The sequence below is a fragment of the Lichenostomus cassidix genome, chromosome 9, assembly GCF_008360975.1.
Source record: "Lichenostomus cassidix isolate B80296 chromosome 9, HeHo_3.0, whole genome shotgun sequence".
NCBI classification, from domain to species: Eukaryota; Metazoa; Chordata; class Aves; order Passeriformes; family Meliphagidae; genus Lichenostomus; species Lichenostomus cassidix.
The window spans coordinates 14,678,999-14,700,862 of NC_139490.1; the positions used below are offsets into that span (position 1 = coordinate 14,678,999).

General features: G+C 42.1%; 2 protein-coding genes across 4 annotated transcripts; one reads left to right on the forward strand and one right to left on the reverse strand.

Moving 5' to 3' along the window:
* The first annotated feature begins 1,375 nt into the window (after positions 1-1,375).
* Positions 1,376-16,246, forward strand: SLC16A14 (solute carrier family 16 member 14). 3 transcript variants are annotated; one of them, XM_085069559.1, is made up of 6 exons: positions 1,376-1,790; positions 5,857-6,083; positions 6,348-6,646; positions 7,455-7,598; positions 11,587-12,579; positions 14,077-16,246. In XM_085069559.1, the coding sequence occupies exons 3-6, from the start codon at positions 6,385-6,387 to the stop codon at positions 14,223-14,225; spliced, it is 1,548 nt and encodes a 515-aa protein (XP_084925685.1). In that variant the 5' UTR covers positions 1,376-1,790; positions 5,857-6,083; positions 6,348-6,384; the 3' UTR covers positions 14,226-16,246. The 3 variants fall into 3 exon arrangements, with proteins under 3 accessions (XP_084925685.1, XP_084925686.1, XP_084925687.1); XM_085069560.1 differs by having other exon boundaries at positions 5,861-6,083; XM_085069561.1 differs by having other exon boundaries at positions 5,947-6,083.
* A 259-nt stretch (positions 16,247-16,505) lies between these two features.
* Positions 16,506-21,814, reverse strand: FBXO36 (F-box protein 36; the record flags this gene model as incomplete). Its single annotated transcript, XM_085069562.1, is given in 3 exon segments — positions 16,506-17,188; positions 21,577-21,712; positions 21,714-21,814. Coding segments are annotated over 3 exon segments (417 nt in total), but the record flags the coding sequence as incomplete, so codon positions are not given.
* Between the last annotated feature and the right edge of the window lie 50 nt (positions 21,815-21,864).

Below are 21,864 nucleotides of genomic sequence, written 5' to 3' on the forward strand. Positions count from 1 at the left end.
ACCACAATGGTATATGAACTAAAACTGCTGAAGCAGTATGACACAGCTAAGTGAATTCTCCATCAGATCAAATCTCTGTTTTAGGCATGTAGGCAGCATCTCAAGTACTGGAGGCAACATGGGTTAACAGACAGTCAATCTGTTTCTGTGGAAGTCTTAACAAAGAATGTTAGCCTGTTAGATAATTCATAAATCCAAGTGTATGTGTCTCAAACTTGAGTAATAACACTAGTCAATAAGCAGCAAATTTCAAGTTTCAAGTACCTACCACTAAACCTTTTAAGAAACCAGACTCCAGTAAAAAAGCTAATGCCAAGTTATAAAATCAATTCTTGGATACCAGTGCCCATACACTGTTGGGCAAGTTATCATGATAAAAGATGAAATAACCATGGAACATGTATACTGCAGAATGAAACACATTTGCAATGCACTATCACAGTCTTTCAAAATGGAAATCTAGTTTTGTTCATGAAGAAGATGTAAATGAACACAATCACAAGTCTCTGACACTAATCTAGTCATTTATTCTGGAAAAGGATTACTTTTTGATGACTACAATGCAAAGAAGTGCAAGTTTTATGTAAAGGCTGAAGCCCCAGCAATAGCCCATAGTCTGCCACACACTTGAACCAAACCCAGATAGAAGTGTTTCATATTCATATACTTGATAGACTAGATACATACTGGAACAGCACATTTTTAAAATGAAAAACATGGATCAGATTTGCATTTGTAAACATCAGATAGAGGAAAGAATCAAGTAAAAAAGTAGAAAAAAATATTTTAAAAGCCCCAGATGCATATTTTTAACCTCCTTCAGACCATTTCTTCTTTAACAGATTCTGTCCCACCATGTTTTGTACATAAATAGCATGTGTAACACTATTAAAACATTCCTGTTGGCCTCTCCTCATTTTGTCTTCTTTCAAGGTACTTCTTATTTCTTCTTGAATAGCCTCCATTTATAGTACTCAGTGCACTGCTAGGACATCAAGACTCTGTGAGGATGAAAGTTATGTGCAGTGGGTTACAGTCACCTTAGCCTAGGTATACCTGGGTATAGTCACTGCAAGCAGAGCAACAAATTGCAGAATATAAACCTCATTAGTCAGGTTGTTCAGAAAGATACAACTAAGGAGTGGATAATGGTGTGAAAAACTAGTGTAATTTTGCAGCTCTTCTCCCAAGGGTGAAATATTTTTGAAAATTATTTATTGCACATATAAGGTACCATATAATGAAACTTTCCAAGGTGCATTGTTAGGGTGGTTTGGCTACATAAATTCAACCAGCCACTCTTAAATAAACATAATTCACGGTCGTTAGAATCTTGATACCGGCTGCTTTTATTGGATAATATCCTCCGACTCTCTGGGATGTAAATTTCCGGCCATAACCTGTGCAGCAATAAACTTCATTCAGCCACAAGAGTGTGCATGTGAGAGGATTGCAAATCTGCTCCGCCAAACCAGAATTAGCCGGTATCGCAGGAATGAAAGAGCGTGGAGATTTGAAATTGCAGGGAATGGAGACAAGGCGGTGCAGAGGACGAGCTGCCTGGGGGGCAGGAGGCCCCAGACCAGTGCCGCACTCCTATGGAAAATAAGCCCCCGGGCGGCGAGCAGGGGCGAGGCTGAGCCGGCGCGGGCGCTGAGCGGAGCGGGGCGCAGGTGGACACCGGAGCCCGCAGCAGCCCCCCGGGTCCCGGAGCGCGGAGCTGCGCCGCGCCTTGGGCTGACAGCGGGGGCTCGGCGCAGAGGCGCGCAGGGACGGCGGAGCTCAGCGCGGTGAGTACCTCGGGAGAAGCCGGGAGCCACCGCACGGCACCGGCACCGGCACCGGCACGGGGCGGGGAACGCGAAGGGGCCGCGCCGCCCGCGGCAGAGGCGCGCTGGGCTGCGCTGTGCGGGGCCGTGCGGGGCTGTCCGGGGCTGTCCCGGCGCGGGGCTCCCGGGCCGGGGTCGGCGGCCTCTGGCGGGCGCGGCGGGCCAGGCGCGCGGCTGCCGCAGCGGGGTAACTCGCGGTCATCCTTTGTGCTCGGCGGGCGGGCGGTGCCGCGGCCGCGCCGCCTCCCGAACGCCGCCCGGCCCCGCCGCAGCCCCGCGGGTGAGCCCTCGCCCCCGCCCCGGCCCCGGGCTGCGCGACACAGCCGTCCCTGTGGCACCCCGCCGCCCGGGCGGTGGCGGCCGTCCCCACCCCAGCTCTGCTTCGCTTAGGTGAACCAGAGTGCTGGGAAGGCGGTGCGTGTGAACCTCCCAAAGCTGTTCTCTTGGGAGAAAAAAGTACATCCCCTGCCTTCGGGCTGCTCCCGAAACTGGCTGTCAGCCTGTACAAAATAGAAGTGCACCCCTGATGCAAGCTGCCCATTCCTTTGGTACCAAGAGGAGAAAAATGTCCACCATCTGAGGCAATTCCGCCGTCCCCGAGGACATGGCACCACTCGTGGGTCACACCGGGGCACAACAGCACCGAGAGGTCTCCCGGGGAGGCTGCCTGAGCAGGGCTTGGGAAACATCCCTCAGGGAGGGGCAGCAGGGCAGCACCCCCGGTCTGGAAACGGAACTGCTGCCCACTTTATGCAAACTTGTGAGCCTGGCAATTAGTATAGCTTTTTAAGCATGTAATTTCCCTGATTTTGTGTTCCTTGCTGGGCACACAGTGTTATGCGCTGGGGCTCTGACTGGCCGAAGTGGCCAATGTCCACATCTCCGTGAAGTTGCTGACAGCTGAAGTGCTCAGCATGTTAGCAAGGTGAAGTCAGACTGCCAAAACATATGACAACCAAAATAAACCATGTTTTTAGCAATGTTTCCTCTATATGCCTTCAGCAGCCAAATAATTACGTGTGGCATGTTTACTGGTCATATTGCAAAGTAAAACTCATTACTATTTACAGTGCATTTATGAGTTATCCACTGAAAGTGCCTTTAAAATATGACTTTATTCTGTAATTTTTAACACTGAGGCAGTCAAATGGAAGAGGTTGACCAAATATATGTAAATTATTCATCACATGGACTTTTTATATCAAGAGCAGATGTTTTTTGATGATCTAGCTGAATTGCAAGCTGAAGAGCCATGGCTCCACTGATGGTACATGGAACTTGGGTGTTTTGCTACTAACTTTGGTCTTATTACAGCACCTGCATTTGTCCCTAAAATAGCTCATGAGTCAGGTTTTCAAAAAAGCTCAGCATCTTTGCAGGCACTAATGCTTGGGCCATTTTTCTAAGAGCTCTGTGTACTTTGTGTGCATATAGTCTAAAAGGCTTTTCTGGAAAAAAAATCTAGTTCTTCTCCAGGTGACCAAACAAGAATCCAGTTTCTCCGGCCTTTAAATGAAATTACTTCAGAGAGGCTGTATTCAAAGACTGTTACTTTGAGTCGGTCTTCACTGCCTTGCTTATTGGGGAAACTGGCTGGCTGCACAAGTCAGCTGCTGTCGTTTTCATTACAGTTTCTCTAGGATTTCCCAATTGCAAAGAGTCCCTTGGGCTCCCCTGCCTTTTGTGAGCCTTTCTTGGCAGTGTTGTGGTGTGGGGAGAAGACTGAAGGCAGGTAAGTGCCTTTCTCCTGGGCACAATGGGCCATGGGGCGATCAGTCAGTCCTGGGGAGGGGATCCAGGCATCCAGTCCTTGCTTTATCCAGAGCCTGAGAGTTTGTGCACTTATTGGAGATGACCTCTCCTGCTTTTGAGTGCATTCACTCTGAACTTGTGACCTCAGTGAATAGTATGAAGGTAATAATAAGCAAGAATTCAGTTCAAATGGAAAATATATGCATTTTCTGAAGATTTGTGGGGGTTGATACAAGCATGACATTAACTTGCATCTACTCAATCTAAGCCCGTTCTGTCAGTTAGACTGCAAAGAGGAGTGTCATAACTTTTCAGCTCAATATCAATTATTTTTCTTCAAATAATTAAAAATATGTAGAAGATGTGCCTATTTCCTGTCCAAAGAAATTTTTTGTATCCAGTATCAGGATTCAGGTGTGCACAAAACCAGTCAAAAGCATAAGAGAGAAAGGTGAGGCTTTACATTTAATCTTGACTCTGAATCTTCAGTTACATAATTTTGTATTCCATTATCTAAGATGCACTGTAATATCCCTCATACATTTTCATAAATCTTATACAGAGCATGTGCAACAGCTTGCGATTTCCCTTCATTCTCCCACTTCTTATTATTTCCCATTAGCATGATTATTCACTGTGTTTATCACCTTTGTGCAGCTAGTCTGTCTGCCTTGTGAGTGGCCTGAATCCTCCATAAGTAGTCCTGTAACCTACAGCAGCAGAGGTTCTGGCTCCAAGTACATTGTTAGGAAAGGGCTGAGATGTCATCTTTAAGACCTACCTTTTGTAGAGGAAGGGGGAGGTATAATTATGACTAAGGCTGTCCTCTTTAATTTAATTAATAATTTAATTTAATAATTGTGACCAGGCTGTCCTTTTATGGTCAAAAAAACAGTCAGCACCTCCACATGGCTCTGATTTGTTCCCCTGCTGCCTGTCCTGCCTCAAACACCCTGCAGGACCTCTAGAAGGACCTCTAAGCACCATCCCCATTCTCTGCTTCTCTGTTTGGAAAGGAAAAGCCTGGAATGCCTTTCAATATCCATTTCCACTGGCAACTCACCATTTGATCACAGCTATCTGCCTTTGCTGCTAGTGATTAATGTGCACAGTTCTTTTCTTCCTGACTGTGTCACCAGTACCTCCCATGGCCAAGACAGGGCTGGTGACAACTTAGTCACTAAAGAACATCCATTTATGAAAAATTTGCTACCAGGAGTGCAAGGTATTTTAGCTTCAGCTCACTGTATGAGGCAGATCATTGTGCTCTTGGGAGAACCTACGTGCTCCAGCTGCCCTTAGTTACACGATTCAATTGCATTGCAAGGAAGGGTGAGGTGGCACTTGACTACAAAGGGAACTTAGGCAGAAGAGGCTGCACAGATCAACAGGTGTTCACTGGTGTCTGGGGCTGGCCAGCTGTGACTCAGGCTATGGATTACCGTGGAATGCCTCAGGGCCTTCTCTGTGTGTTTGTCTAGCAATAAGAAAATAACACTTTGGAAATGCAGTAACTTGAGAAGCAAAATGTACTCACATGTTTAAAAACAATTTTTCAGTTTGTACAGTCTGGGTTAGTCCATTCACTGCCTGTTTGCAGCAGTGAGGAGCCAGCCCAGAGGCACACCTTCTCAGAGCTCACAGGATATGCAAGCAGCTTTTTAAAACAATTTTTGATAACTTTCTTCTCTCTTTCAACTGTTGTGAAGCTGATGTTTATTTTTATTTCTCTGGAGAAGAAGAAAAAAAATTACCATCTCTGGTAATTTGTATCATTGCATTTCTAGTCTCCATGGAAACCTATGTGGTGCTCCACAGTTGGGTAATGTTTGAATCTGTTGCGGCAGAAATCAGATGGAGGGATGACTGCATACTGCACCTTGACTGTTAATCAATTAAAAGTGGTTTTGAAATTATTTTCACCTTGTGTGGCAATCTTCACTTAGAGTAACAATAAATTGCAGTAACCAAATTAAGCTAGTGTACCCTGATCCCATGTACACCTATGCACAGAACTCCACCACTCAGTTTGATTCTGATAGGCATTGACATTAATTTGAAAGAATTCTTTGTTTTTAGTAGGATTATGTGGATTAATACTATGGAAACTGAAAGCATAATAGCAAACGGTTGTCACATTGACTCTGGTAAAAAGCTTTCCAGAGAGGTAGTAACAATCTCCTTGTTGTGATTTATGTAAGCAAAGCATTTTGAGAATTAAGAATCTTAATTCTTTATCTTTTGCTGTCTTCATTCTTGTTCTTCCACTGCTAAGGAAGAAAGACATCCCCAAACTGGTTTCCTTTGAAAAGATGTGGTAACTTCATCTACCTGCTGCTTCAGGATTTAATTTCTTTACTCCCAGCTTTATGAACTTGAACACAAAGGCACATCATCTTGCTGGGACAGCAGAAGGTAATAGAAAGAAATCTTATGCAGAGAGAGACCAGTCTTTTTTGTGATCACAGTCAACCCATGAAGAGTGCTCTCAGCCACCTAAAAGTAAGTAAAATATATAGTAATGGAAATAATGCAGCCTACTGTCAGCCTGTAAATACTCCTGCATAGATAGCTGTGGTAATAAGGTACACAAAGAAATAAATAAATTGGACAATTTTCATTTGAACATGGACATTTTACATTTGAACAATGATACCACAGTACTCACTACAACTGCACTAACCACAGTGGTGAAATATGATAGTGATTTATGGTATTCACTATAACCAAACTACAAAATCTGATCATGTTGTATGTATATTTTAGGTATTTACTACATTTGCTTTAGAATACTGTGGAGAAAATGTATGCTAGTCGAGAGGATATTGGATATGATTTTGGAGATGACTCAAAAGTTGGAAGTAAGCCAATTAAACCTAATCCAAACATCGATGGAGGATGGGCTTGGATGATTGTACTTTCCTCTTTCCTTGTGCACATACTTATCATGGGTTCCCAAATGGCCCTTGGAATACTCAACATGGAATGGCTTGAAGAATTTAATCAAAGTCGTGGCTTAACAGCATGGGTTAGCTCCCTCAGCATGGGCATCACACTTATTGTAGGTATGTGCCAACATCACATATTTCAAAACTGTATAGATTTTTAGAATATGTTTGCAATTCGTCCTTGAAGTATTTTCTTACAGTTGTCCTGAGTTGACCTTTTAAAGTCACCAGGACAAATTTTATAATTTAGATGGAGAAAGGGAATAACAGGGAAGATGACAGGGAAAACAGTTAGTCCAGGAGACTGGAGGAGGAAAGGAAGCCTGTGACTTCCAGGTCTCACTAGAATTAAGAAAACAGATGATCTGTGAAGCTTGTGGTCCTCCCCATACTCCATCTGGGAGGAGAAAATGTTGAATTCACACAGTTTATATTTCAGTTTGGCAGCTGAATTAAAATTTATTTTCTAAGTTGCGGTTGGATCAACCCAAAATAATATCTGGCGGAAACGTTTGTGTATATATGCACATACACATCTATGGCTCCCTAAATGAAGACTGAAAAAGTTGTGTTTAGATCTGCCTAAAATATTCCATGGAAAACAAAATAAAATGCTTAACTTCTGGTTACTTGTGAAAAAGTCTTGCACTCATACAGCATCAACACCGGGAACAAGTTATTCGTCTGTTTAAACTGTCCCTTCTTCATGGGGCAATTTTGATTTTAGGTCTTGCAGGTATTTGCTAAGTATTTAATCGGTTGGTTATATTTCTCTTTACAGGATTTTAAGAAGTAATATGTAAAATAAACTGAGTTGCCCGAGGCTTAACATTTTATTTAAAACATTAGGAAACTTAAGGTGAAAAATTATTAGAGCATACAGAATTAAATAAATAATTTATAATTTCTTTCATGTTTTTAACAGGTCCTTTTATTGGTTTATTCATCAGCATGTGTGGGTGCCGCACAACAGCCATAATTGGAGGAATACTGAATGCCCTGGGTTGGATACTGAGTGCCTATGCCTCAAATGTGCATTACCTCTTCCTGACCTTTGGAGTGACAGCTGGTGAGAGCTGCACTAATGTCTGAAGGTTCTTTCAATTATTTTTGATTCCTTTGAAGCTTATCTGAGTGAGTAAAGAGGGAAGCTAGACTGTAAAGTTATTCCAGCTCTGCTTTTACACTCTTTACAGCCTATTATCTTTCTAGAAAACTTATTTTCTCAGTGGATTTGGCCCAGTGACTTCTCTTGTCATTTAAATCTGCCATGTGAAGGTGGTATTTTTATCAGTTTCACCAAAATGAATATATTAGAGGACATTTTTAATTAGGGGAGTTAGTGTAACACAAACTCTAACCAGTAAAATTTAAAGTTGAATTATATATGTATCTAACTTCACTCCTTGGAAGGAAGGAACAGATGTTTTCTGTTTCTGTTATCCACATTAATAAAATACTGGATTGTGATAACTCTGCATTGCTTCAAAACCCATTTTAAAGGGTGAAGTGGGTTACAGCTGGTAGGCAGCTAAGCTTCACACAGCTCCTCATTCACTCTCCCACAGTAGAATGGGGAGAATCAGAAAGGCAAAAATGAGATAAAGAGAGTTCAGTAGATAAAGCCAAAGCCAAATCAAGATAAGGAATGTATTCACTACTTCCCATGGGCAGGCAGGTGTTCAGCTGTTTCCAGTAAAGCAGGGCTTGGTCTGGGAAGACAAATGCCACAGCTCCAAATGTCCTCCTTCCCCCCTCTCTTCACCCAGTTTTATTGCTGAGTACAGCATCTCATGGTATGTGATGTCCCTTCAGTCAGCTGGGGTCCCCTGTCCCACTGCATCCCCTCCTAGCTTCTTGTGCTCCCCCTGCTCACTGGTGGGGTGATGAGAAACAGAAAAGGCCTTGATGCTGTGTAAGCACTGTCCAGCAATAGCTAAAGCACGCCTGTGTTATCAGCAGTATTTGGGTCACAAATCCAAAACACAGTACCATAGGAGCTGCTAGGAAGAAAATTAACTCTATCCGAGCCTCACGTAGGATAATGCATGGGGCTGCATTTCATATGTAAGTTCTAATAAAGGTTATTCAGATTGTATCAACAACCACTTAGAGCAACTAATATTGCTACAGTTTTAAAAACCAAAATTACTGAAGTAATGTTTTGTCATTTTAATGAAATTGGATGTCTAGAAAACCTCTCGACATGTGTAAGAGCCCAATCAAAATACAGAAGGGCGTCAGTGTTCAGGCATTTTCCTTCAAAACCAACAGATCCTTACTGCCTGAATGCTCAGTTTCTAGCAATAAGTTTCTTCTGAAAAAATTTAGGTACTTGAAGTAAGTTAAGTAGAAGAACCCAGTATTATCTACTTAAACCACTACTCCACTTTTTTTACTGTTAATTTCTGAAAAGAGATACTGTTAATAGATATGAAACACAAAGGTGAAAGTTATCCATGTAAGAAATACAAAATTTGGGCTTTTATTACTATCTGAGCAACACTGAACAGTTAAAAGGGCTTTGAAATATTACTTACTCCACAGATACCGTGGCCAGTTATGTTTGCAAATGAGGCAGTATCTGTGTTATATTTGACAGAGGGAAACATTAGGAAAAAAAGGGATTGTTTGCAATATTACTAATAGCTTCAATACCCTGCATTCTCTTAAACTGTTGTTTCATAGAATTTCATAGAAATCTACAGTAGTTCTATACATAAATTTTTATCTACCTTTCTGGATGGAGAAACACTGAGACTTGCAGAGATCACTGTGATGACCCTTTATACCACCATACCATAGACTTCAGTAATGTTGTAAATTCCTGAACAAAGAACAATGATCACAGAGAGGATTCTGCCTTTTTCAGAATTTCTGTTTCCATATATATTGAATATAATCAAGCAGCCGGGAATCTACACAGTTCTTGCAGCCCCTGCTGCCTTTAAGAAAGAGCACACAAAAAATAACAAATGGCAGAGATTATATGGAGAATTTAAAGAGCAGTGAAAACCCTATTTTCAGAAAAAAATCAGAGACAGACTTTTATGTGAGGTGGAGAAGTGAGGTGCTGTTGCAGGAGTAATTCTGGCCATAAAAACAGTGTAGAGGTGCCTGGGAGGTTCCTTCCAGCTCCATGAGACCTCTGCTCACTGTCCCCTCCCTCATGACCTACTCACTCACCCTCAGCTCCTTCTCGCTCACTCCCATCCCCTTGCTCACCATCACCTCGGCCCTGCATTCCCCAGGGGAGTCTCTCCAAGTTCTCATGGCTGCTGGATGAAAATCTGCTGTTCTCTTGCAGTGGCCACCTCTTGCTGCCGTCACTTCTGGGCCTCCACGCTGTGCTTGTGGCGCTGCTCATGGCTGCTGCCTTCAGTTCATCCCTATGATCCCACCCTCATCTCTTTAGCCTCAGCACAGTCCCGAAGGGCCCCTCAGCTCAGGGTTCCCTTCCCCAGCTCCTCACAGCCCCGAAGGGCCCCTCAGCTCAGGGTTCCCTTCCCCAGCTCCTCACAGCCCCGAAGGGCCCCTCAGCTCAGGGTTCCCTTCCCCAGCTCCTCACAGCCCCGAAGGGCCCCTCAGCTCAGGGTTCCCTTCCCCAGCTCCTCACAGCCCCGAAGGGCCCCTCAGCTCAGGGTTCCCTTCCCCAGCTCCTCACAGCCCCGAAGGGCCCCTCAGCTCAGGGCTCCCTTCCCCAGCTCCTCACAGCCCGAGCCCCTCAGCTCAGGGTTCCCTTCCCCAGCTCCTCACAGCCCGAGCCCCTCAGCTCAGAGTTCCCCTTCCCCAGCTCCTCACAGCCCGGGCCCCTCAGCTCAGGGTTCCCTTCCCCAGCTCCTCACAGCCCGAGCCCCTCAGCAGCTCCTGGGCTGATTCTCATGGCAGCCAGCAGCAGCCCCAGGAGCAGGAGGTCTCCTGAGGGGTAGAGAGGCCTCCCTGAGTCTCGGGTTGGGTTTGGGGAGGGACACTTATGCCAAATAAAAGCCCAATTGTGTATTTGCCTAGGAAAGAAAGAAATACTTCTAACAAGCAAAATGGGTAAGCTCCAGCCAGGGTCACTGCTGTGATGTTGAGGGCCTTTTTTTCAGGCTTTTCTGCAATCAGGGCTTTCTCCGGCCTAGCTGTAGCTAGATCATGCTGTAGCTGCATGGAGCTGCGTTAGCATCGATTTAGGAAAACTTCTAAGCCACAAAACACTTCTGAATTATAATCAGAGTGACTTGAGAAGCATCTTCTACATACACCTGTTCCAGTCCAAATTCCTCTATGAGGAATTTGCTGTGAGAAAAAACGGTGAACTGTTACCTCTAATGATGTGTTTGCACAACTCATCGCCTTCTGCTCAAGGTATATGCTGTGAATACCCCATTTTTTAACTACAGGTAAGGAGTTTTCTACAGATTTAGAGATCTGCCTTATTGGACTGAGCAGCTACTGTGTGGCCCTCCCTGAACTTCCCTGGAGTGCCCAAAGAGAACCAGTCTGGAAGCCACCTGAGGTCCTACCACCACACCAACCCCACGTGCTGACTCCTCAGATACATGTCACTGTCACTATGGCTCCACAGTTACTGAACAAGGACAGAAACTCAGTGTGAATCTGCAGTGCTGGGGATCTTAGGTGAAAGCAGCAAGATGTGCTCACTAAGCAGTTTAGATCGCAGATACCATCAGATGTGGGTATTATAAATGCAGATATTTCAAAGCAGGCTGTTCTACGTTTGTTCCCATAGTAACTGTCACTGATTGGCTGTGGGACATTTGTAACTTTCCGGTGTTGTCATGCTGACTTGAGGTAAAGGTTTTAAATTCCATGTGTTAAGTTTTTCCAGCAATTAATATCAGTATTGTATTCTCACTGGAATGATTATTGCAGATTTTGGAAAACACTACAAGACAGAAATGAAAGGTAACATCAGAATTGAATATTACTGGTTTTACTACTATGCTTACATAAAAGTTAGGAATAGAACTAATTTGTTTTTCATTGCTTTTTACATTGCTGGCAAAAAGTTCAGATTTATTTAGGGGTTTTTTTGGTCTTTTTTTTTTTAGGCATTGGAAGTGGCATGGTTTATCTGCCTGCAGTGGTCATGGTAGGGCAGTATTTTCAGAAGAGAAGAGCACTTGCACAAGGGCTCAGTACCACAGGAACAGGGTTTGGAGCTTTCCTAATGACTGCCTTACTGAAGTACCTCTGCACTGATTTTGGGTGGAGGAATGCCATGTTCATCCAGGGGGCCATCTCCCTGAACCTTTGTGTCTGTGGGGCGCTGATGAGACCACTCTCTCCCAAAGTCCTTCATGAAAAATGCATGGTGAGAAGTGATAGTGAAGAAAATCGGGCAAAAGCTCCATCCAATTCTACAGAGACTATAAAATCTAATGGAGTCCTCAGTGAAGAACCAGAGAAAAAAGAAGAGGCAGCAAATGAAGAAGTGCATGGCAGTGTGCAGCACATAGAAACTGGAGGTAAATCTGGAAGTGGAAGGAGTATGTATGGACTGCGCATCCTTAAGACAGCGAGCCAGCTGACAGTTACAGTCAGGAGGGGCTTTGCACTCTGGTACTCCAGCTACTTTGGAGCTGCATCCCTGTTTACCAATAGAGTATTCGTGGCCTTTATCATTTGGGCTTTGTTTGCCTATAGCAGCTTTGTCATTCCCTTTATTCACCTTCCAGAAATAGTCAAGCAGTACAACTTATCTAGGCAGGACAATGTATTTCCTTTGACATCCATTATAGCCATTGTTCATATTTTTGGTAAAGTGATCCTTGGAATCATCTCTGATCTCCCGTGCATCAGCACATGGAATGTCTTCCTCATGGCTAACTTTACGCTGGTCACCTGCATTCTTACTTTGCCACTAATGCAAACATACGTTGGCCTGGCTGTGGTTTGTGCTCTAATAGGATTTTCTAGCGGCTATTTTTCTCTAATGCCTGTTGTGACTGAAGATTTAGTTGGAACTAAACACCTTGCAAATGCCTATGGCATCATCATTTGTGCCAATGGAATATCTGCTTTGTTTGGACCACCCTTTGCAGGTAAAAAATTCAAATTGCTAACCAACAGATGTTTGTGTAATGACCGTGTGACTCTTTATATTATTAAACTTTCTTATGCTATGAGCATGTGTAGTTAACAAAATCACAGCTGCTCCAGAATGGACCTAACATCCAGCTTAACATTGTACAGATTTGCAGGTCACATCCACTGGGTTCAGGCTCACTGTCCTCACATTGCAAATTACAGTTCTTGGACATAACCCAAATCTATAACAATCTATCCTTGCAATGGTATGTTTCCTTAAAATAGTATCATACAATTTTTTTCTTTAAATGAGAAAGGTGTAACCTATTTTTTCATGTTTTGTGTAGTATATGCACCATACATACTCATTCCACTACTCACATGAAAAAATGGTGATTACTTCGTGGGGTAGGCAGCTGTTTGTACCACAGCATTACCCCAGGGACTGTGCTGTGTGTTTGGCTGGCACCACTCCAAGCTGCCAGTGGATGTGTTGATTTAACTACCTTTGCTTTGCCTTCCTTCAGCTAGAAATACCTACTTTGCACTGCTCATAACCTCTTCACTGCCATTCCCAGCAGAAGGGAGAAGTGTATGTATGTTACCCCCAGAGTTACTTAGGTTTAAACAGACATTCATTATAAATTTTCTCATAGAAAGAGGCAGGAGAGTACAGAAGAGATAACAGGTACTGATTGTCAGTACTATCCCAGACTCCACCTCTCTTTTACAGAGGTGCTGATCAGAGGAAAGCAGTAAGAAAGTTTGGCAGTCATGGCCATGGTCAGCCAGGGGCAGCTTGAGGCTGAAGGGAAAGCCAGCAGCAGCATGAGCAGCCCAGAAAAGCGAGAGCCCCTTCTCTTCCCATCACTGAGTGAGCGATGTGAATGAGAAGAAAGCTTCCTTGAAAAGTAGCAGTGTTTTACTCTGCCATGTCCCCTCAGCACCTCCCAGTGTGTGCTAAAACTGTCTGTGTTTGTCTTTGGTTATGAAGAAAATTGAATACAAGTAGCTGATGTAAAGAGAACTTCTGATCTTGTGGGTACACTATAGTGCAACCTGTGTGGTGTGAGGGAATTCTGCTGGTTTGGGTTCTCAAAGCTTCCCAGAGTAACTTTAAAGTGTCTTTGCAAAGGAATTGAGGTTGGAATGAGAGTCATTGCTGTACTGAGATTGTATCTCTTGAGCAGTTTTCTGTTGGTATGTGAGTCTTGGTGACAGCTATGGGGAACATGTTTGCTTGCACAAGGCACAGCATTTGAGCTAACCAGTACTGGGCATTTGACAGGGGCACTGGTAGGGTGGAAGGACTAATGGTTTTGGGATTACAAAATACTGATTTTAAAATCAAACCTGTGATGACTTGTTTGAAAAATATTTTTTTTGCAGAAAGCATCTATGGATTTGACAGAAATATCATGAAAGGAATGTGAAGTAATTTTTGTATTTTCCCATGCAATGTACCTTTTCGTCAGGCTTTGTAACAAACATGTTTTGTCCTTATTTTCCAGGTTGGATCTATGACATCACACAAAAATACGATTTTTCTTTTTACATAGCTGGATTGCTATACATGGTGGGAATAATATTTTTACTTATACAACCTTGTATTCAAAAGAAGCAACCAAAAGAAAAATCTACAGAAGAAGCACAAGTATAGAACAAATTCCAGAAGTTTTTTTAACAGAACTTTTTGTTTTTATGTTTCTATTGTGTGACAATATGAAGATGTTTTTCTTACGGAACCAACCACATTGAGCTGCACTTAAGTGAAAAGTGAATGTGCTCCATAATGCTAATAAATTATTAGAAATATGCTTTTAAAATTAGTTAAAATATTTTACTATAGAACTACCAAATACAGTGATTAAAAGCACACTGCTAGTCTTTGAATATTAGAACAGTACTAAGAGCCCTTACCCTTGCTTTTCTTTTAACTTTTCACCATTGACACTGGTGAAAATCCATTGACTGCAGTGCAGTTACTCTGATTTACACTAGTCCTATGAGAGAATTTGATCAGGACATGAATGATTTATAAAGTCCTTCCTACTATGTGTTCAATCTGATAAAAGGTTAGTTACTGAGTAAAAGAAAGTGATTGTATTTCTTGCCTGGCTAGTCAAGTACTGCTACTATAATAATCCCATTAATTCAGTGTACTAAAATTACTATTTCTGTGATGCAAATCTGAAGAAAAATTTTCATATATTTCTGAAGTGACTCAGTTGGACTCAATAGGTCCCTTCCAACTTAGAATATTCTGTGATTCTACTTCAATGATTTCTAATTTTATTTTTTTTAAGTACCAACTGCATGTAAAGTAGCCATCCTCAATACACAGGCTGCATTATAAATGCTATGACGCTTAATGCACCTGAAGTAAAAAAGTCCATAAATGCAGAAACAGGAAACATACGGAAAATATTATTGTGACTGGAAAATGTTTCCAGAAACAGTTTGAGGTCTCTGTCCCCTTTACCTAATTAGAGTTATTGCAGAATTTAATAACATTGCCAGTGACTCCTTCCATGGGAACAAACTCTACTACAGCACACTAAATTTTGTCATAATTTAATTTAATTGTTCACAAACTCTGTTACTGTCATAGATACAGTCATGTTGCTGCTCATAATGTGCACCATGAGCTAAGATTCATCATGTTTGAGAAGTTTATTCACTAGAAAATTAGATACTGCAGAGCATCAAATAGCTAAAGATAATTTAAAATATTCAAAAAATTTTTCTTAACATTAAGCACCTGGTAACCAATGCAGAAGGTGCTGTATGGTGGTAAAGGACATAAATTTTTCAGCTTTGAAAGGTGAGTCTTATGTTAATTTTCCTATCAAATAAAAGCCACTGTAAGTTTTCATCCTCTTAGCTTTATTAAAGTTCTTTGCATGACAAATCAGGTTCTTAGTTTAATACTGCTATGAGCTGCTGGAATTCCTTAAAAAGCAATTGAAACTATTCTATTCTATTGAGGAACTATTGGGAAACAGTTCAGTAGGCAACTATCAATATCCCGATCTTCTTTTTAGCTGCAAGGTTGGTTTAACAAAAAGTTCTGAATGTGTACTGTTCTATATTGCAACTCACCAGCTTCTTAGTGTTTCACTTCTACAACTGTTGGCAGGGACATACATTAAAATAGATCACTGAAATGAGCCAAGTTAGAAAAGAAAACCTTAAGAAACCCTGAACTACTTTAAGATTTACATCAGTGCCGTCATATAGGGTAGTTATGTATGGCCTTTAAAACTCACATAAGACAACTGAGGTGGCACTGAACTGCAACACACGGTAAGAACACACAGTAACTTCTTCAAATCAGCTTTTTTACTGGAGACAATGTGCACGTAAATTTTCACATCAGTTCTTTACTACAGGCTAAATGTCTTCTTGCTGGGAATGCTGCTGATAGCTCATTTGAGCTGAGCTTTTATTGGTGAAATATATTTATTGAAGCAATGATTTCCCTAATTTTCCTTTTTTTTCTTTTTGAAAGATATGTACCCTCTATACATAGATCTTCACTTTGTATTTTGTCAAAAGCAAATTTATTTGCCTATTACAGTAATAAACAATATGTTGTTCACTTGTGATATCTGCAATATATCCTTCTATAGAGGTCCTTACAGGGTCATGTGTTGGGAATAAACTTACATTACCCAAAAATACACTTTCTGTTCATTTATTAATACAGTATTTTAGCCACATAATAAAATTTGTATTTGTCATTATCTTAAATGAAGTAATCACAAAGAGGAAAAAATATATATGGAAGTGTTTTTTATATTTAAAGATCAACAATCACTGAATTTTTCCAGAATATTAGTGTATCATTGTAGAGCAAAAAGAAAAATCTTAATTTAAATCAACAAATATTTAAGTATTAAAGTACTGGTTTATAAAGAAACAGAATGATACAAGAGCCCTGCATTCATAGTTTTTCATAAATTTATAAAATCCAAGTTTAGTACTTGGCATGTTAAAAAATTGTAAACTCCTACACTCTTCAAATATTAAATTATTATATCCAAATACTGAAATCACTGTATTATTTGGTCCTAAATCCAGTCAATTGTAAATGATGTATTAATCAGCCTCTATAAATGACCATGCCAAAGCATCTCATATAAGCCATGGAGCACGTGTAATGCAGATACAAAACAGAAATCAGAATGAAGGAGTACAAAATAGCCACAACCTCTTCTATTGCTGTAACTGATATAGTGCTGATTATAACACAATTTCAGGATGCCCAACATATTAAACATTGTAATATTTACATGTTGCTCCTCCTAGTAATACATATTTTGTTTTTCCTCTTTCAGTCCTTACAAAAATCTGCTTTCCCTAGTAAAGAAGACAAGTCCATGTGTGTGACCCAATAAACAACCATGCCTTATAACAGTTGCTTCAATGAAAAATGCACCTTTATTCTGTTAGTTTTTTATTCTGAGCCGGTTGTTTCTGCCTTCTTTGGAGCTGCAGCTGTAGCTGACATTTGTGTGTGAAGGTTCCTAGCCCACTTGCTTGGGGCTCTTTCATTTCAGGTGTGGTTGTGTCATGCAAATTCTCCATAAGAGCTTCCCAGAGCACATTACTGTCACATAGCTACTTGGAAGAGTCTTAAAATCATCGTTTGGCTTACTCACTGCTGATTATTCTACTACACAAAATGTGTTTCGACAGCACAGAGGCCTTGTATGAAGGTCACTTGCAGTGCAAGCAGCCCACGCATTTTGAAAGACACAGTGATAATTAAAACACACAGGAGATCAGCAGAAGTTTTGCCCAGCATTGCCAGTGCAAGATATCACATATTCTTCTGTGAAAAATCTGAGAAGCTATTTTTGGTATGATATCCAAGGCCTTTCTGCTACACTTAAAGCAGCTGTAATGCCACATATTCTGGTGTGTAATTCATACAGCTGCTCTGAAATCAACCAAGCTGTGTAAACTAATGGCAAAAAACTTGTTAGGATGTAGAAATCACATCACAAATACAAATCTGTTTTCAAGGTAAGTAAAAGAAACCTTGGGGTTTGAACAGAAATGCAATTTTAGAAAACTTTCAGATGTACTATAAGGATTAAACCTGTTTCTCAGGAGATGCTTCCCTCTTTCAGAATGACTCCATAAACAGAATCAGGTGGAAATATTATAAGGGGGAAGGAAAAATGATGTAATTTATTAGACGACAGGACCATCTCAAAAAGATTAGGAAGATACTTTGTGTCATATAACATCTACTCATCGTGAGTTATACAAGAACAATGAAACATTGATTCTCCCCCCAGATGTTATACTTTCCTGCATGTACAGTTGCAGGAGCCTAAGTGCAGCTGTACTCAATGACTCCAATGCAAGTGGTAACAGAAAGAGAAGCAAAAGCCCTGGTATAACTTCTGTTGCACACTGCAAATGGAGCTGGATACTTTAAACTGCTCCATTCACTGCCTACAGCAAAGCTCTCAGAGTACATGTGGTCCTGGCTGTTCTTGTGCAGGCACACACAACATCCTAGCACGTTCTAGCAAAGGAGGAGGGATCACTGGGGGAAAATGCTGTATAAGTGCTGAAATGAAAATACAGGAACCTTTAAAAGTTCTCTTTACATTTCTTCTTACTCCCTGCCTCTTGCCATTCTGCTTTGCCCATGAAAAATGGACACTGGGAGAATAAAACCAGTGTAGACTGGGTTTAAGTATTGCATATTTTTCTTTTCAAACACGGTGTTCTACAAAGGAAATACAGGAAGAAAAGCAAAGACGATTATACCAGCCATTCCCTGCTCCGGGTTATCCCGGCCATTCCCCGCTTTGGGTTATCCCGGCTATTCCCCCGCTCTGGGTTATCCCCAGCTCCGGGTTATCCCGGCCATTCCCCGCTCTGGGTTATCCCGGCCGTTCCCCGCTCTGGATTATCCCGGCCATTCCCCGCTCTGGGTTATCCCAGCCATTCCCCGCTCTGGGTTATCCCGGCCATTCCCCGCTCTGGGTTATCCCCAGCTCTGGGTTATCCCGGCCATTCCCCGCTCTGGGTTATCCCGGCCATTCCCCGCTCTGGGTTATCCCGGCCATTCCCCGGCTCTGGGTTATCCCCGGCTCTGGGTTATCCCGGCTATTCCCCGCTCTGGGTTATCCATTCCCCTCTCTGGGTTATCCCGGCTATTCCCCGCTCCGGGTTATCCCGGCTATTCCCCGCTCTGGGTTATCCCGGCCATTCCCCGCTCTGGGTTATCCCGGCCATTCCCCGCTCTGGGTTATCCCGGCCATTCCCCGCTCTGGGTTATCCCGGCTATTCCCCGCTCTGGGTTATCCCGGCCATTCCCCGCTCTGGGTTATCCCGGCCATTCCCCGCTCTGGGTTATCCCAGCCATTCCCCGCTCTGGGTTATCCATCTCCCGCTCTGGGTTATCCCAGCCATTCCCCGCTCTGGGTTATCCCAGCCGTTCCCCGCTCCGGGTTATCCATTCCCGCTCTGGGCTCTCCCGAGGCGCAGTGACAGCAGCCCTGCCCCGGCGCGCCCTCTGGTGGCATAACCGCCCGCAGCGCCCGGGACTCGCGGCAGGGCTCGTCCAAAATACCGAACCGAATCCCACCCTGGACTTGTGCCGGGACACATCACAGGACAGCAGCTCGCTGGAAAAGTGTTGGGAAAACACACAGTGCTCACGGAGTGGTGTCCACCTTAGGACTTCTGTTCGCTGTTTCTTTAAAGGTGTAACTTCTTTTACGGGGAGTAAGAACAGTACCTAGTGAGCAATCTAAAATACTCTGAAATGCACATTGAAAACACCTGCATCTCCTGGAGAGCAGGATTTATGCTCAGAACTACAGTCAGAGAAATGCCTTGCTTGGCATAACAATGCAGATACCTGCTGAGTTCAGCCTACACGTATGCATGGCACGGGATGGATGCACAAAGCCTCCCACACTCCACTTTGCAGTCCTGTGTGCAGAGACTGTTATATTTCCCCTGTTCAAAAATCTGAATATGCTATTCTATAATTCCACAGAGAGCAGCATTCCAGCCTACACATGAATTAGTCTGGAAATGAAACTCCTATTATTTGGGCAAATTTTTAATTCCCTAAATATGCTGCTGAAATGAGAGAAAGGGAGCATGGCATTATTAGTTCTAATAGATTATTGCACTGTGCCAAAATAATGTCTTTATTATTATGCAACTGAATTATTTCTAGGATTTCTTTAAATTCCAAAATATCTAAGGCTTTGTGTTACACTAATGAAAACTTTACTGCCCTCCACAGTACCTCATTCTACTCCACTCACATTCTGCAAATGACAGGTGAATTCCAAATATACTGAAAAATAATTTCCTGATCTCTCTTCAATCCATTCTCTTCCTCTCCTTTAGCTGTTTTTACACCCTTATTCTCCACCCAGTTGTTCCCCAGTCACAATATCAACTGATTTATCTTCAAACTGAAATAAAGCCCAGAACTTCGACAAGCTCATCTACTCCCATCTGGCCTTCATCTCTAAATTAATGACATGCTCTATTTTCCTATCTTGCCATTTTCTCCTGTGCTTTCTTTGCACCGTTCCCTTTTCCTTGTGCTCACTAGAACTCACTTTCGCTACAGCATTTGTAATGCCTTTGTAGCCACACCACAGGAACAGCAGCACAGCCACGTCCTCTGGAACTGCCAGTCTGACACAGAACTTTTCTTGAAATCTTGTCCCACATAGCCTCAAAATAATACAAACCCCGTGAGCAATCTCATCCTGATACAGCTGGTAGATGTACTCTGCACCAGACATGTCCTACTCTCTGTACTACAAGTTTAGCCTGTGTCTCTGAAGTTTTTCAGAGCATATCCAGTTGTCACAGCAGAATCAAAATGACAGAACCTGTTTTTAACTCCCTCATAAGGTCTCACTGTTACTTATGTTTTCATTAATTGCTCCACCCATAAATTGACAGGCTTCATTCTGGGCTTCTACAGAATCCTCAGCAATAAGAATAAAGTTATTCTTCTCTTTAAAACATTTCTTCTATTTCCCATAAGCTAAAATCCTTTTCTTCCCTTCCTGAATTATTGCAGCAGCCTTTTCCCAGGCTCTGACAGAGATAGAGAACACAATTTTGAGGTATTCAGACCCACAAAAATAAGCTTCCTAGGACATAGTTCTGAACATATTATCTTTTCATCCCAATTTCCTGACCCTGCACAGACCAGGAAGCTGGAACAGTTGACCTCCCAAAGGCCTTTCCAATACAACTTCTCTCTTTTGCACCAACAGATTGCCTCTCATTCTCCTGCAACTTCCAGGCTATCCTTGTAATTCTTTGCCACTCATTCAGCACAGAGAGGTTACCCTTGGCTCCAACTGTCCAAGAGGGGCAACATCTGTTATTCACTATTCAAGTTTTAATTTAACATTTTCCATACTATTTCCCATATTTTCCTGTGAGCTGGGAAGAGCTTCCTAGCAAGCAAGCTGAAGTCACCTCTTTCTTCTCCCATGTTTCTAACAGCTCCTTGCTGCAAAATCTACAAAAAATATTGAAAAAAATCTCTTTCCCTGTGTTCCTGTCATTTGTCAAAAACATAAAATGTGAGGAATGGCAATGAGTCCAGCATAAGGGGATTCCAGACTGTGGTTAAAGTTTCTAGACACTAAAATAATACAAATCATAACACAAAGCAAAGGTTTCACATTTCCAATACTTAATTCTGGAAGTAGTGTGTAACACCCAGCAATGTTGCAATCGAATTACCTGGATCACTGTGTTTATTATAAAAGAAAAGCTTGCAAAATAAACACAGCCTTTCTAAGATCTGGTTTTTACTGCACCCATTCAGTTTGATTAATTTATTGTCTAAATAAAAAGACAATCCTTATTTACTTATTGTCTTATGTGCAACAGACTGATGATTATGTTAAACCAATGAGATGACTCAAAATCAACAGACTGCACAGCAAAGCTAACAATTTCAATTTTTAATTTTTGGGGTTTCAAATTTTTACTGTTTCAAATCTGTGTGAAATTTGAGAAAGCCTGGCACTCTCCTCAAGTTCCAGAAAGGAAATGATGTTCAGGAGCAATGGGACAGGAAGCTGTTCCAGGAAGTCATAGTTACCTTGGCACAGACTGAGGACGTTTCAGAACTTTGGCACCAAATAATCTGAACTGGGACAAGAATGAAACCAAATCCAAGAGGCAACAGATTTTTAAAAGCCTGAAATTTCTTTCCAATATCTCAAGTTATTCAGACACATCTTTAAAAAAAACCCAACAATGACCCAACAAAAAGT